Source organism: Plectropomus leopardus, chromosome 20 (genome assembly GCF_008729295.1).
Source record: "Plectropomus leopardus isolate mb chromosome 20, YSFRI_Pleo_2.0, whole genome shotgun sequence".
NCBI classification, from domain to species: Eukaryota; Metazoa; Chordata; class Actinopteri; order Perciformes; family Serranidae; genus Plectropomus; species Plectropomus leopardus.
The window spans coordinates 10867122-10882465 of NC_056482.1; the positions used below are offsets into that span (position 1 = coordinate 10867122).

A 15344-nucleotide genomic window follows, 5' to 3' on the forward strand; every position below is an offset into this window, starting at 1 on the left:
GTAATTTTACTTGGTGTACCTATTCATGAATGTAAAAGCCAGTTTTTGATTACAAATAAAGTTTAACGGAGAAAAAAAAAAACATCCACGCATCCGCCAAGCAGCAGGTTAGATGACGTTGCTGAGGTGAAAGGGCAAAGAGTCAGGCTCGGTTGAATCTGACAGAAAACGGGGTCATTGAAGTGTTCAGAAACGCCGCTGACAACAATAGAAAACTCCGTTAAAATTCACGATGTGTTTCTATGTGTTAATGTATATTTCGTGTTGACGATATAAACTACAGTATGGATAACAAGTGAAGTAGCAGCGCGTGCATCAAGGCCGGATGCCTTTTCCGCTGCTATTCTGCCCACAGGTGAGTTGAATCAGCCGCTAGCCGTGATGCTAATATTCGCAATGGCAAACTCTATTTACACGTGCTAAAAACATTAGCATTTACCGTCCGCTAGCTAAGTAGGGCCATGTTAAATCCAACTCGATTATTTTAAAGCTGTTTGCGATTGGAATTAGACTGGGCATTTATTTGGTGTGAAAAAATACTGCCTATAAGCAGTCAGTTCTGTTGTGTTGGTAGCCTATAGTAATAATACTGTCATTTAATATTGCTTTTATGCACATTTTTTATGCACTCTGAGTTCATTGCTGCAGGCTAGCTGCTAGTTGATGTACTTTGCCAGTTAATTTTACCATTAGCATTTTTATTTACTGTTTATGGGGAATTCATGAACATTTTAAAGGTGTGTTGAAATGCATGCTGTTTGTGTTTTATTTATTCACTATGCATCTTCAATGCAGTTGAGTATTCACTACAAGTGTAGCTCTCTAAACTAGTTATTTCTTTTGGATATGAATGAAATTGTGATTTTTGAGTCAATTTCACCAGCTGTACTTTCTAACTCGTAGAGGATATCTCGGTGCCATTGGAGGAGATTCCAGAGATTTTAAGGCGATTTCAGAGAGAACCATTTTCCAGAACTGGATGGCGAACCCAGTCCATGAGAGCCCAGAACCTGCTACTTCAGTGAGGAGGACGTGACCTGAACACCTGCATCAAGTACGGTAGGATTGCAAAGTACACACACATACAGCTCAGAGGAAAGAGAACATACATGGCTTCCTTCACACCAGTCACACGCTGGAGTTGGATAAAGAACTGTGATTCTGAAATGAAGCAGTAGTACACAAGAAGGTGTGCTTCAACATCATTTGGGGCACTTCAGTGATGCTTATGGATCTTGGAGTAAGCGCCTCTCTCCTGACTGCATGTGATAGTCCCTCTTATGTTATGTTGCAATTATACAGCAGTTACCAACAAAATAAAAATAGAATTAAAATGTATTCATGATGAGGGGCAATAAGCTCTAAAAATAAATTATTTTTGCAACTGTTATCTTCATGGAAATACATCAGAAAACAATCAGTCATGTCAGTAGAATCCTATATGTAATGAAACCTAGTATGCTACTCCAGGAAGTAGGCCTAACCATGATAACGACCTAGCAACAGACATGTTTTCTAGTCCCTGTTGAGTCCGCTGGCCAAGTTCAGCTCATATTTTCTAGAGATTGTGGAGTTTCCCAAACTAAATAACTACACCAGATATAAACACAGAAATGCTCAGCTTGCAGTCTCATTACGACTAAGACGTCTGGTGAAATTTTCTTTTTCCATAAACAGATTTAGCTACTACATCCACAAACTTTACCTGTATTTTTAAGCTGCCATGTCACCAACACAGCTGATGGAGGATGCCAAACATTTCCAATAGCTCAAGAATATGGTAAAATCCAAAAGTCAAAATTGAAAAAAAAAAAGATAGAGGTATCATCATTTCCAAAATTCACAACATGCTTTTGTAACGAAATGTTATGCTACTATCCATATTTGATGGCGTTTAGCCTTTCAAAAACATTTTCACTGTAGTCACCCTCACTTAGCCCGAGTATTGTAGTGATGCCCACTTTCCCATCATGCCTAGATCTGGACTGAGTAACTTTTAGTTTGCAGTTAAGTTTTCTAATTGGTATTCTAACATGCAAATGTCACTTTTTGTAAGTATTTATAATGTGTCTGCTCAGATTATGGTGATTTATCCTGGCTGTTGTCATCTTTATATTTTCCACCATTAGTGAGGTGACTTTTACTTTTCATAATATCAGCTGTATTTCCTCAGTGTGGACTATGAGGTCTCTGACATTAAGTAACTTCAACGCACTGATACTTCTTGGCCACAGCCTGATAACTGCTATCATGATTGCAGAATTTCTTCAAGTGTAGTGTTGAAGAAATGGCAGAATATTTCCTTTAGTGATGATGAAAGTTTGCTGTCATGGTGATTTTCAGCTCATTTTAAATGTATTGTTGACCTCTCTCATTGCTTGGTTGGAACTACTTGCTGTATAATTTCTAATTTGAACTTATGTGTTGAACTTAACTTTGTAATTCCACCTGTTTGCCACTTTTTCTAACCATTTAATATATGCAAATAATATCTATATTTGAGTCCTGTGTTTTCAGAGTCTGGCCCAATCTTTAATACATAGCTGTAACATCCCCTTTCTGTATTTAGAGGGAACACATACTGGTTACACTTTGCATCTCTTTGAGGTCAGTTTGTGTCACCTTGTGGTTATTTTGTGTCTTTCTGTAGTCGTTTGCATCTCACTGAGGTCAGTTTGTGACCACTTGAGGTAAATTTGTGTCTTTTTTGGTCGTTTTGTGTGGCTTTGTAGTTATTTTGTGTCTCCTTGTAGGTTTATTTGTAATATGTTGAAGCTAGTAAAAATTAATGCTGTTCTGTTCAACTGCTCTTTGGTCAATTAAAAGACAGAGCTTAGATATGATGCTTTATTTTGTTTTTGTTGTTATTTTTTAAAATCTCTTTTGTGCCAGCGAAACAAAGAAATCTTTCTTATAAATATAACTGTTAAAAGTAATTCAGTTCTTCATTACACTACCTTTGAGTTAGCACAAATTCACTAGTACGCTTTTATGAAACAAACTTAACCTTTCACATAAAAAACAACATTAAAAAAATAACTGCTTCGAAAGTCTCTTCATTATATATGTTTATATATATAATATATATCCTTTTCTTCCATCTATTTTATTTAACTGATTTCTATGTTAAAGCTTTATTTATTCAATTTTCTCATCAAAAACTGCTTTTTACAAGATTACATTAAAAACACCATAAGAATGTTATAATTGTATTCGCCCAGTAGTCAATTATTACTGAATAGAGCTTTAATGCATTAAAATGTAACACAGTTCAAGCAGCGATGCAGGGAAAACACTGGCTATTGTTCGCTAGATAAAAGCAATCCCACGCTCAACACATCGTCATATAAGCCACAAGGTTATGATAAAACTACTGTAAGAGATTCTTACTATGCGGGCAGACAAACTGCAGCGATTTTTACAGCGATTTTTGCCAAAAGATGACTAGATTGCACCTATGTTTGTGTTTTTTTTTCCCCATGTTTTGTAATTATTTTGTGCCTCTTTGCAGTTCCTTGCATCTCTTTATGGTCTTTTTGTGTCTCTTTGTGGTTATTTTGAGTGTCTTCCTGGTTGGTACATATATCAATTTGAGTGGCAGTTTGCAGGTGAAGGCTAGGGGGGCCTCGACAATTTGGGTCCTTGGGTCTCCATCCATGGTCCCATCTTTATACCAAACCATTAATTAACTTTATTACTAGTTGTAGCTGATGCTAAATCACCCAGAAAAGAAAAGAAAAGAAAAGAAAAGAACACAAAAACTAGTCATAAAACAAAACAACAACAACAACATGAACCAGCAGCAAAAAACAAAACTCCTCCATCTCCTTCCTCTTCCTGCATCTGCTGGAGTGCAGGCTGGTTTCTGCAGTCGTCACAAGTGGACAGACAATCACCGTGACTTTTTTATTGCCCCGAGGAAGCTCATTCTTTCTGTGGAAGGACCTGACCCTGCACTTCATGTAGCCATAAATAAGATGTGGCATCCACAGGCTCAACCTTGCCATCCAGTCTGCCCTGACTGCACTGTCAGCCTGCTCTTCATCCAACTGTATCAGGAACCATTGCAGTTCTATTGAGTTGGAACTGTATTCATGATACTATGAAAAAGCTTTCATTTTTATTTTTACCTTCTGCGATGTGTAAAACATGCAGTATATTCCATCTGGTAGAGATGCTGTAGGACATGAATGCTTATTGTAGCTCATAACTCTAGCATGTGTTATTAGCTTCACAGGCTAACATTTTATCCTATATACTGAATATCTCTAAAGGTCAAAGGTGAAACAGAAGCAGTACATTTTTAACAGTAGTTCTTGGTTGCCAAAGTGAATACAGTACATCTTAAATACAAAAAAGACTGACTGAGTGTCTGACAGAGGAACAGGCCTCCGTCTGGGTGAGGCGTTGGATCCTTAGGCCTGTTCCCTTCACTGGCATCCTCAGTGGAATACTAATGTTCGAATGGTTACCCGCCGCTGCCCTAAAAGTTATGGCTCACCACACTGTCCTCCACTTCCCCCTCTCTGCTGCAATGGGACAGCGCTGCTTGTTTTCTCTGGGGGAAGCTGACAGACTGTCTACCCAGAAGCCACCGTCAGTAATAAACAAAACGAGAAACAGAACTCAAGTCCAGTGAAACAGATCACTGCAGAGCCAGGAGGATGAGGAGTTAGTTTACAAGACAGAAACACTGACAGTCAATATTGTACTCTTAAATACTGTTCATAAAAATACCACTTAATAATGCATACTATAGATTTGCTTGATATTTGGAGTAATAGCTGCACATTTTTTTTGACATTTTGAGAAACATATTTATTTGCTTTTTTTTTTGCTAAGATTGATGTCACTCTCAAATCTGTTTGCCAAAGATGAAACTACAGCTAGCAGCAGATTAGCTTAGCACAGGGGGAAACAGCTGGCCTGCCTCTAAAGCTTACTGTTTTCTCCATGCATGTTTAATGAAAACAGAATACAGTGTTGGAGGCAGGGCCCCAAAAAAGCTCTACTACCGCAATATGGAATGATCAGGATCTTCTAAATAGTGCCCATAGAGCAAGAGCACTAGAGACTTAGAGCACATAAGCTGCCAGCTTCTGCTGGCCGAGCTGGCTACATCCGGCTAAGTGCTCCACTGACATGAATAAATATAAAAATGATTGAACAGTGTGGCTCTTCCAGACTTTAGGAATGTTTAGAAAAGATTCATCCACCGGCTTACAGACATATCTTTCACAAAGAAAGTAAAAGGGAAAAAGTCTTTTTGGGCCCCATGGCTTCATGTGATGAACCCGGACATTGTTATTTCACGTTTGGCCGCTCTGCAAAATTTTCTTCGAAGCCATGTGCTGCCTCTGTGGGGTTGATTTTCCCCTGTTTTCATGCAAAGTAAGCTACGCTAACCAGCTGCTGGCTGTAACTGGATCTTTACAAAACACATATGAATCATATTCAAAGCAAGTAAGTATATTTTCCAAAATGTCAAAATAGAAATGAATATTTATCATGGTTAGTACTTTGATTAATAATTTTAATAAATATATTTTAACACTGGCTTGTTAATGTGAAAATATTTCAGACTTAATGCAACAAATTCCCAATTATTAACACAAATACTATACCGTCATTTAATACATTTTGAAAGAAATCCCATTCCATTTACCTTGACATGGCCCTCTTTGACCTCTCCATACTGGACATGCTTCCTAAGGTGGTTGCAGATGGCTCGGAGGGTGGGGTGCATTTCTATGCAGAAGTTACATCTGAACCCTATGGGAGCTTTATTTACAGGGCTTTCCTGTTCACAGAAAAAGTGCAAAAATTAGTCTGTTTCATTGACAGTTTCAAAATCTATTTTAAAATGATTTGTGATAAGGACGTTTATTTTAAACTCCTTGTGGACTACTATTTCTTCTCTCCATGAAGTTACTGCCACTGTTCTCAAATATACATTAAGTGAGATCAACGGTACCTTAATGAACTTATTATAAAACTCATTATCACAGCTCATTATCACTGTTATATATTCCCAGTGACAGTCAAGGGCCAATTTGAAACACATAATTATCTCTTTAATTTTGGCAGAATATGACTACTCTGGGTACAACTGCAATGATTGTGGGTTTATAAAGTCATGTAAAGACAAATTAACTATAATCTCTGTGATAACTTATATCTCTATGAGCTCTTTTCCAAAACAACTGGAGGCCTGACTACAAAGGTACAGGTGTAGGATATGATGACAGTAGTAACTAACAGCATCATTTATTGCATGCTCTCAGATACTGATGGTGAAATTAAATCATCTGGGTTTAAGTCTGTCATTTACAAGCTTTAAGTGAGACTCGTATCTCTGCTCACCTTCTCAGGTTTGGTCTCAGGTAGTTCTGTGGCTTTCTGTTTGCTGAGCAGCTGCCTCCTTCTCTCCTGCCTCATGGCTCTCTTCTGAAACTCCTCATTGTGGTTCAAGAGATGTTTAGCCAGAACTGGGAGAGCCAGGAACTTCAGCTCACAATGAGAACACTGGTACAACTCTGACTCCTCGTCCCCAGGACCGGGCGATACCAAAAAGTCCCGCTTCAAGTCATTGCTGTGGTGGTCGTTGTAGTGCATAGAGAGCAGCTCGCCTGTGTTGAAGGACAACCGGAAGCATTTTAGACACTTGAATGGCAGCCATTCTGAGTCTCTGTCCTGCTCTGGGTCAAGATGAACCTCCAGTACATCCTTGTCGTCCTCCATTGCACTTACAACAATCTTCTCAGGTTCTTTGGCATAGATAACGGTAAAGTACCGACCAAGCTTGCTAGCGTGCTGCTTCTTGGGGAAGACACCTGGGTGGCGTTTGATGTAGTGTGACACAATGCTCTTCCTACTGAAGGCCTGGAAGGCGCAAAGAGAACACCTTCGTCTCTCCACTGCCAAGCGCAAGTCTTCGCTCATTTCTGTATTCTCCCCTTCCGATGGCGGGTGTGCTATCACTTTATTAGGCTTCTCGCTCATAGTCTTGGAGGCAGCAAGACAATGGGTGTAATAGGCATCAATATCGTGACGCTTCTGATAGTGTGCTGCCAGACCTTTGCGTATAGGGTTTGTGTATGAGCACAGAGCGCACTTGAAGACATTGTTTTTACCCTCTGGCTGAGCACGCACGTTGTTGTGCTTGATGCGGTAGTGACGAGCGATGCCTTTCCTGGTGGAGCAGAAGTACTTGCAGAGCTGACACTTGAATATGGCATGTTTCTCTGTCTTATTGATGGGTAACTGGGAGAGGGCAAGGTCCAATTCACTGACCTCCTGGACTTTTGCAGCGCTTGATATATTACCAGCACTGCATTCTGCTACTGGCTCCATTTCTTTACCGGGAGAGAACTGTGTCAAAGAGGGAGCAAACATATCAGAGGCAGACTGATTGTGATATTTCTCATAATGTATTTTGAGTTTCTCCAGTGTCCCATGAGTATACGGGCACATTTTGCACCTGTATGCTCCATAGCCTTGCCTTTGAGTTTTGCACTTGTCGTCTGCTTCGTTTAAATCAGGGATTTGCTCTATATCATCTGCAAAGTCTTCCGCGGTGACTTTCACTAATGGGTGTCTCTTCTGATAGTGGGTAAGGACGCCATGGATACGGGAGTTTACATACGGACAGTGACGACACTTATACACAGAGCTCGGGTTGATGTCTGCCTCTTGTGCAAAATCTGCAGCTTTTACTTTCATGCCCGGGTGCTTCTTTCCGTAGTGAGTGAGGAGGCCATGGAGGCTGTTGTACTCTGAGAGACATACAGTGCACTGATAAGGGTTGTTAGAGATGGAAAGACGTGGGTGGGGAGGATGGGGATTGCTCTCTTGAGGCGGAGTGACAATGACCAGCGCTCCATCATCCTCAACAGACTGGCAATTGAAAGACACGTGTTCTTTGGCAACCTGCTGTTGGATCTTTTCAGCTGAGCCATTTCCTTTGATAATATCCAGAAGCACAGATTCATCTCCTTTAATGACCCATGGGTGGACTGCCTGATAGTGACTAGTGATGTCCCATATTGTACAGGCCTCGAAGGCACAGTCTCTGCATTTGTAATGTTTCGTTTCCATATTGCCCCCTTGTTGGGTTGTCTCCGGACCAGCCCACAGCTTGCTGGCCATGTATGTGTAATCAACATTGTGCTCGGGATGGCGTCTTTGGTAATGGAGCAGCAGGCCTTGGGGTTCAGCGTGGGAGTAAATGCACCACTCACAGTGGTAGCCAGCCTCCAGAATGCCATCTTGGTATGCCCAGTGTAAAATGGTCATGGCTGTGGCTTTCACAGTCGGGTGCTCTTTCTTCAGATGCTTCTTCAGGGCATAGACATAAGGGGATGTGTAAGAGCAGTGTTTACACTTCAGGGAGCGCAGGGGTGTAGTGTTTTCAGGGTCTGGAGGGGCTGGGATCAAGGCGGAGGAGACGCTGCCTGACTGAACCATCTGCGCACGCTCACGCTGACTCCGGACAACTGCAGTGTGTCGACGCACAAGGTCGGCGTTAGCCTTGGTTTCCCTATGCTTCTTCTGGTAATGAATAAGCACTCCTTTTACAGTGCGGTTGCCGTAATCACAGTGCTGACAAAAGAACAGCTCGTCCTCACCTTTCTCGCCACTTCCCGTTTTGGGGCTGCTGTTGTTGGATCCATCGTGACCGTTATTTTGAAACTGCTTCAAGAACTGTTTGGGAGCCGCAATTTGCAATTCATCCATTAATTTCATCAAACCAGGGGTGGGGGCACCATGTTTTATATATTTAGCCGTCACTTTTACTTCTGGGTGTCTCTTTTGATAGTGGACTAACACGCCAACAACAGATCTGTTGCTGTAGACGCAGTGTTTACAGTAGTACATTTCTTCATCTGATCCATACAGTGCTGTGCTTGGTTGTTTTTGAGGTGTTGCCATGCTGAGATTATATGAGGAGTTTGCAACAGGCTGCGACTGATCCACAGAGATGACTTTCATGGTTTTCTGTATACGGAAGTAAGATGCTTTTTGCTCTGGGTGTTTCTTCTGATAGTGGACCAACACAGAGTGCATGTTGGGGCTAGCAAAAGAACACACGTCACAATCATAGACAACAACGTTGCCACCCATGGATTCTTTGAGAGGGTCTGTCTCAGCACTGGCTTCAGGGGTCTTGGAGACCGTTTTCGGCGCTGGGCTGGAGGAGGACCTTGGCGTTGATGTGGCTGAGTTCAAATTCTTGGGGCCAGAGTTTAATATTTCTCTCAGAGTTTGCGACTCACCCGTTTTGTGGGATTGCTCCACCACATAGCTGGAGAAGATCATTGCATTGTTTATTTTCACTGTAGGGTGCATTCTTTGGTAGTGGGGCATTAGGCTCCGGACGTTGGGGCTCGTGTATGAACAAAAGCGACACATGTAAACCAGATTTGGTTGGTTGAAGTTGAGAACATTGCTTGCTTCAGGGTGGTGATCCATGTAGTGTTGGTGCAAATCATTGTAATTTGTGTATTCAATGTAGCACTCTAAGCAGCGGAAAACCGCACTCTGGTCCTCAGGGTCCAGGATGTACTTAAAGCTGAATTTGATGTATGGGTGCATCCTCTGGTAATGGGTGCTGACGCTACGAGCTGACTTGTTGTGGTAATCACAGTGTTTACAGTAGAAGCGTGTCGTTCCTGGCTCCTCTGAGTAATCAGCGTTCTCTTGGACAGCGCCATCACTGGGGTCAGCAGAGATATTTTCACTATCATCAGAGAGAGTAAGCGATATAGGAAGGTTTCTAGGTTTTGACTTGGGGTTGCTTTTTCTTTTCCCTATTCTGCCTCCCTCATGAGAGATCATTGAATCTCTTGCATGAAGCTGTTGTGTGTTATAAGTAAAGACAGGATTTTTATTGTCATGGTTCCTGACCTCTGTATCAGCATTGGTGTGATTTTCTGCTGCATCTTCATCATCCATGTCATCTAGGTTTATGATCATATCCTGTTGGCTTTGGCTTATCTTACTTTGAAGGTTACTTGCAATTTCATCGATTCTAGTTCTCTTCTTAACTGATGATAAATCCAAAGGCAAGTCATTTATGGACTTCCTGGCTCTTTTCCCTGTTACGGAGGGCTTTTTGGTGGCAAGTCCTAAAATAGAGGTTTGGGTTTTTTGTAGAAAGATTGGAGAAGCGTCTGCTTCAGAGTCTGGCTGGTCTGTCAGTTGGTTTTCAAAGACAGTGGGATCTAGGTCATCACAGTAGGAATGCTTATGCTGCTGGTGAACCCTCAGACCTTTCAGAGTGGTGGTAGAGAAGCTGCAGAGCGTGCAGCGATGAGGGTTCTGCTGGTCGTTCGGTATGCTGGTTGTCTTTTTTCCATTGACTTTGGAACTTACATTACCCCCATTCACTGGGTCTGTAGCACTGTCGTTGTGAGGATCTGGACTATCACTTGTTAGGTCCAGGGTGTCTAAATCTGAAGATATGTGGCTCTGTTTATGCGTGCCTAGTTTAAGAGGGCTGGTGCAAATAAACGGGCATTCATCACATTTATACACTGTGGTTTTACCGGAGAGGTGAATGTTTTCAATGTGGCGGGAGATGCTCCGCCTGTGCATGGTGAGGAAGGAGCAGAACGGGCACTGAAATCGGTTCATGTACTTTCTGAACGGTATTCCCTTTGTCTCCAGCAATTTATTATCCTCATCAGTTAAAAGCTGCTTTGCATCTGCTGACAGGGTCCCAGTATAGCTTGGATCATCTATATCGCCCAACTCTTCTTCATCATCGTCGTCCTCTAAGCTGCTCCGAGAGTCCTCCTCATTGAGGAGGTTGGCATCCATCTCTACGATGCTTTTAGAGACATCAGATGAAGCAAACCTCTTTGACAAAATAGAGGAACCTGTGCTGTTGGGGGTAACTGCACTCATCTGTGCATATTGAAAGGATGAGATCTCCGGGATTGACTTCTCTGGCGTGTTTTCTGCTGTTTTTGCTACCGGCTCTTCCTTCCCTCGAACATCAGTGAAAGTCGTCTTTGATCTTGTCGGGCTTCGGGAAGCGGAGGGAGAATCTATATTGGGTGAGCATGCACTTGCCTCCCCTTCCAGCTCTGCAATGCAGGAAACTATCTTGACCTTGTCACTGTGTTCCTTCACCACGTGATTAGTCCAGCTGTCCTTCTGGTCAGTCTGATAGTTACACCACTCACAGGCAAATGTTCCCTTCATGAGTCCACTGGCTGAGTCCGATTCCTCTCCAGTCTCTGCGTATTCTGAGGCATCTCCAGCACCCTCTGAGGGACCCTTATTATGATACATTAGTTGGTGTTTCATTATCCTTGCTTTGCGTGGAGACTTGTACGTGCAATATTGACAGGAGTACACTTTTGAATGGTCATTGTGCATTATAACGGTGTAGCTGGGCTGCTTGGCTGTCTGCAAGGAGATGCTCGCATCTGAATCTTCCTCGACAACATTATGCACTTTTTTGGTGTGGTTTCTTAAGAATGACTTTGATCTGAAGTAACGGACACAGAACTTGCACTGGTAAAAGGGCAGGTGTGTTTCATCTGTCTGCTTCTGTGGTGTTTGGTTGGAGTTGTCAGCAGAGTTAGGGCCTAAAAAAAAGAGAGTATGTCAGCTGTAAAATATAAATTAGCACCATTTCATATTATTCAAACTTTTGTTTTTATCAGTCAGTAAAACTGGCAACAACTCATAAATGGTATTCTCCTCAATAACATCTAAAATCATTCTACTGTGAAGAGTTACTTCAAATGAACTGTAAAATCTGATTTAATGTGGTGGACATACTCGTTCCAGCTTTAGGAGGCGTGTAATCCTTGTCATCCTTGTCATCCTTGTCGTCAAATTCCTCCTCTTCCTCCTCATCCTCATCCTCGTCTTTCAGAGAGTCAGACTCATCTGCATCTGCAGGCTGCAGGAAAGCCGTGTGCACTTCCTGAATGTGGGTCTTTAAGTCATCATATGACTCGGCACGGAAGTCACAGCCGTCACACTGCAATACCTCCATCACTGAAAAGAGGGAGCACTCCCTGGAAAATCAGGGAAACCTGCAAAGAAAAAAAAAGAGAGAAAAAACATCATGAGGACATGCAGCATTTTATGATGAGTACAGAGCAGAACACATGTCTAATTAAGTGGGTGTGATTGAAAATAAAAGTGATTTATATGAGAATCATGGTTAAATATTCATAGGAGCCATTTACAGTGCAAGTTAAGGGCTGTTTACTATAGCATAGAGATGTGAATGTACAGAGCTATCACAGAGCAGGAATAATTTTATTCTGTAATACTTCAATATTCAGTGTAGTGAACATGCTCTTCCATAAGAATGAGCTTGGTGATGATCTAGTATGATTACCAACGGCAATTCCTGCTGTGAACAAAGAATAATCAGGATGGATGACGCACGTTTTCCACAGAGCAAGAAAGACAATGGACAGCAAAAGATAAAATGTTTCAAATGATCATGATTACATGTTCAAAAGATCTCCTTCCAGAGGAGTCTCGCCTGCTTGCTTTGAAGAGTCTCTTCAAGTTGAAATGGCAAGAATTTACTACAAAATTAGCATGTTTTGGAAATTTGGCACTGGAGGGAAACATGTTTTTTTGGATTGTATACTGTAATTGAAATAGAATAAATTACATAACAACATAACACAGCACACATTTATGTTTTTGTGATTGCTTTGTAATTTAAAGGTGAAGTATATTATATTTTATTTATATTTAATAAAATCATAAATCTAAACCAATATGGGATCAATATGTTACTGAGATACATCCCAAGCCAAAAAAATATGTAAAATTAAAATGACTGAGTTTTGTCACTGATTCTCAAATGAAACAAAGAGGACAAATGTGTTCATTCATGCAAACAGCAGAAAATTCCATGTGTCACATCATGAAGACAAAACCACACAAAGAGTCACAAATTCATATATAAAAGAGATTATTTTCAATCTCAAAAGCGACCGCAGCTGTCCACGAACTCCGATAGAAAGCCTGACAAAACATGATAAAGAGCAGAATTCAGCAGATGCTGATGTTAGTCTGAATACAAAGAAGGTCCCATTTTTTAGCATAGCATCATTCTAAGAACAATGGAGGGACTGAGGAGGGATTATGGGCTGATTTGTCCCATTTTTATTACCTTGGGATAAGCAACAGCTGGAGAGCAGCTCCACAGCTCAGTATTTAGAGCAGACTATTCCATCAGATTGTATCAACTGCTCTGAAATAAGATTGAATGAATCAACGGAGAGATGAAGGCTTTATGTCTTTGGGCTTCTCTGCAGTTTGGACTTGGCCTGAGGAATGGAAGTTGATGATGTGGCCATCGTTTCACAGCTCTTTCATCATCGCTTTCTAATCATTAGTCATTTTGTCTCGCAAACCATATATCACACATAGCATTTGTAGCTCACGCTGGTTCTGAAATGGATAGTTAAATGGCACACTTAACTACCTTGGCTTCCAAATCAAAACCTAATCAAAAAGATTTTCTCACACTTAAAAAGCACAAAGTTACTAGTTGCCGTGAGCATATTATGTTTGAGGTTCATACTGTGGTGCACACTGATGTTTGTGGAGGAAAGAATATCAAACATGTTGTCTTGGACATGTTTTTTAGATGAAGACCATATCCATACCACACCATATCAGTTAACTTTTAAACGCACTAATAATATTGTGAGTGGGTCTGGCAGACTCAGTAACTTCTTTTAAATCACATCTTAAAACCCATTTTTATAGATCTGCCTTTGTGTAATGTCGTCTTTTAATTCTTCTTTTAAGTTGTTTTTCAATGTGTCTTTTAACTCAACTCCAACGGATCCGACGTATTTGGATCTTTATATTGTCTTTTAATTTTAGCCTCTTATTTATCTTTTTACTTACTTATTATTATTATCGTTATTGTTATTATTGTCAGTGTTCTGCGTCTACTGCCTTTTTGTTACCATATTATTCTAATATGTCTCTGCTCCAAATTCCCTACTTTATTCTGCCTTAACTCTTGTCTGCCCTTTGTTGGCATTATTGACTAAATTGTTTTATTAACTCTGGGGTTTACAGCTTTGGCTTTGCCCTGCTTGTCAAAGCACTTTGTAAACTGTGTTTTTAAAGGTGCTATATAAATAAAGGTATTATTATTTTATTTATTATTATATTATAGTTGTATGCCTACTGATTATACTGATACTCATTATACTGTAACGATGTGTCAAGGTGGGAGATCAAATAATTAATCCACTTTAAAGAAAGTTAGGGTGCTGTATCTGACACTGAAAGCGTATGATTCAAAGTCTGAACTGGGATTGTCTGCACATGGCTACTGGTACTCAAGTTTCTGTAAAATGTATATTTGGGCCCCTTGGCATCACAAGGGAAGTTGTAATTCCATGTTTGTCCGCAAATTGGCTTTAAAGTATGGTGCTTGTCCGAAGGTTTTGTTCAGGACGCCATTACTAGAGCTGCCCCTTGAAAATAGGAGGCTCGAATCATCAGTCAGAGACCCTCAGTGACTGAGATTGCTCCAAGTGAGCTGTTTTTTTCTGGTCAGTGTACTTTTAAGGACGTTTTGGTCTGCAGATTTTGCGGTAGAGTGAGTGCTCTTGACTTTCATGCTACTCGTTGCAGTTGCGGACATACTGCAGCAGCACAGAGGGAGAGGGAGACCACACTGTAAGGTGAGGAAGTAGTGAAGTTACAGCTCACAGCCAGGTAACATGATGTAGTCTTTGATTTTGGTTGATATCTAGTGTCGGCAAAAAAGTTGTTGCACATTTGCGATCCGTCAATAGCGACGTTAGCTTGTTTGCTGTATTATGTGAATGCTGCTGACACACTTAAAAGTCCCACGAAGCCCCATTAAAGTTTAAAACTTTATATGGAAAACAAAATTAGTGGTCGAATATTTGTATTGAACAGCCAAATCTCATTTGACTGGCATAATCCTGAGTCGGGCACAGCCCTACCCCTTACCATACTCTTACCTTACCATCTTTACATAGCAAATAGTAGTTTGCTGCTATAGTAATGCTCTGAATACTATATACTCTTTATTCTCTGTTCTTACTGTATGGCGCTGCTACATCCCAATTTCTCAGTTTTGAGATCAATAAAGTATATCTATCTATCTATCTATCTATCTATCTACTTTACCTTTAAAGAAATGGATGGTTAACGGGAAGTGAATGAGACTCTGTACAAGAACTGTACATGTGATTTTAATCACAAAGCTCCCATTCATTTTAGGACTGCTCATATCCAAGGCCCATGCACAAATATGCAACCAATATGGAGAACCTGTAATGGTATGAGTATGTCTATGTAGTGGG

General features: G+C 40.9%; 1 protein-coding gene across 1 annotated transcript in view; it reads right to left on the reverse strand.

Moving 5' to 3' along the window:
* The window catches only part of znf462 (zinc finger protein 462), a 63412-nt gene that overhangs the window by 22941 nt on the left and 25127 nt on the right, over positions 1-15344 (reverse strand). Inside the window, exons 2-4 of the mRNA XM_042509838.1 lie at positions 11794-12053; positions 6364-11597; positions 5666-5800 (exon numbers count right to left, since the gene is read on the reverse strand). Of these exons, the coding sequence (XP_042365772.1) occupies positions 5666-5800; positions 6364-11597; positions 11794-12013 (5589 nt within the window). The 5' untranslated portion in view covers positions 12014-12053. The remainder of the gene's footprint in view (positions 1-5665; positions 5801-6363; positions 11598-11793; positions 12054-15344) is intronic.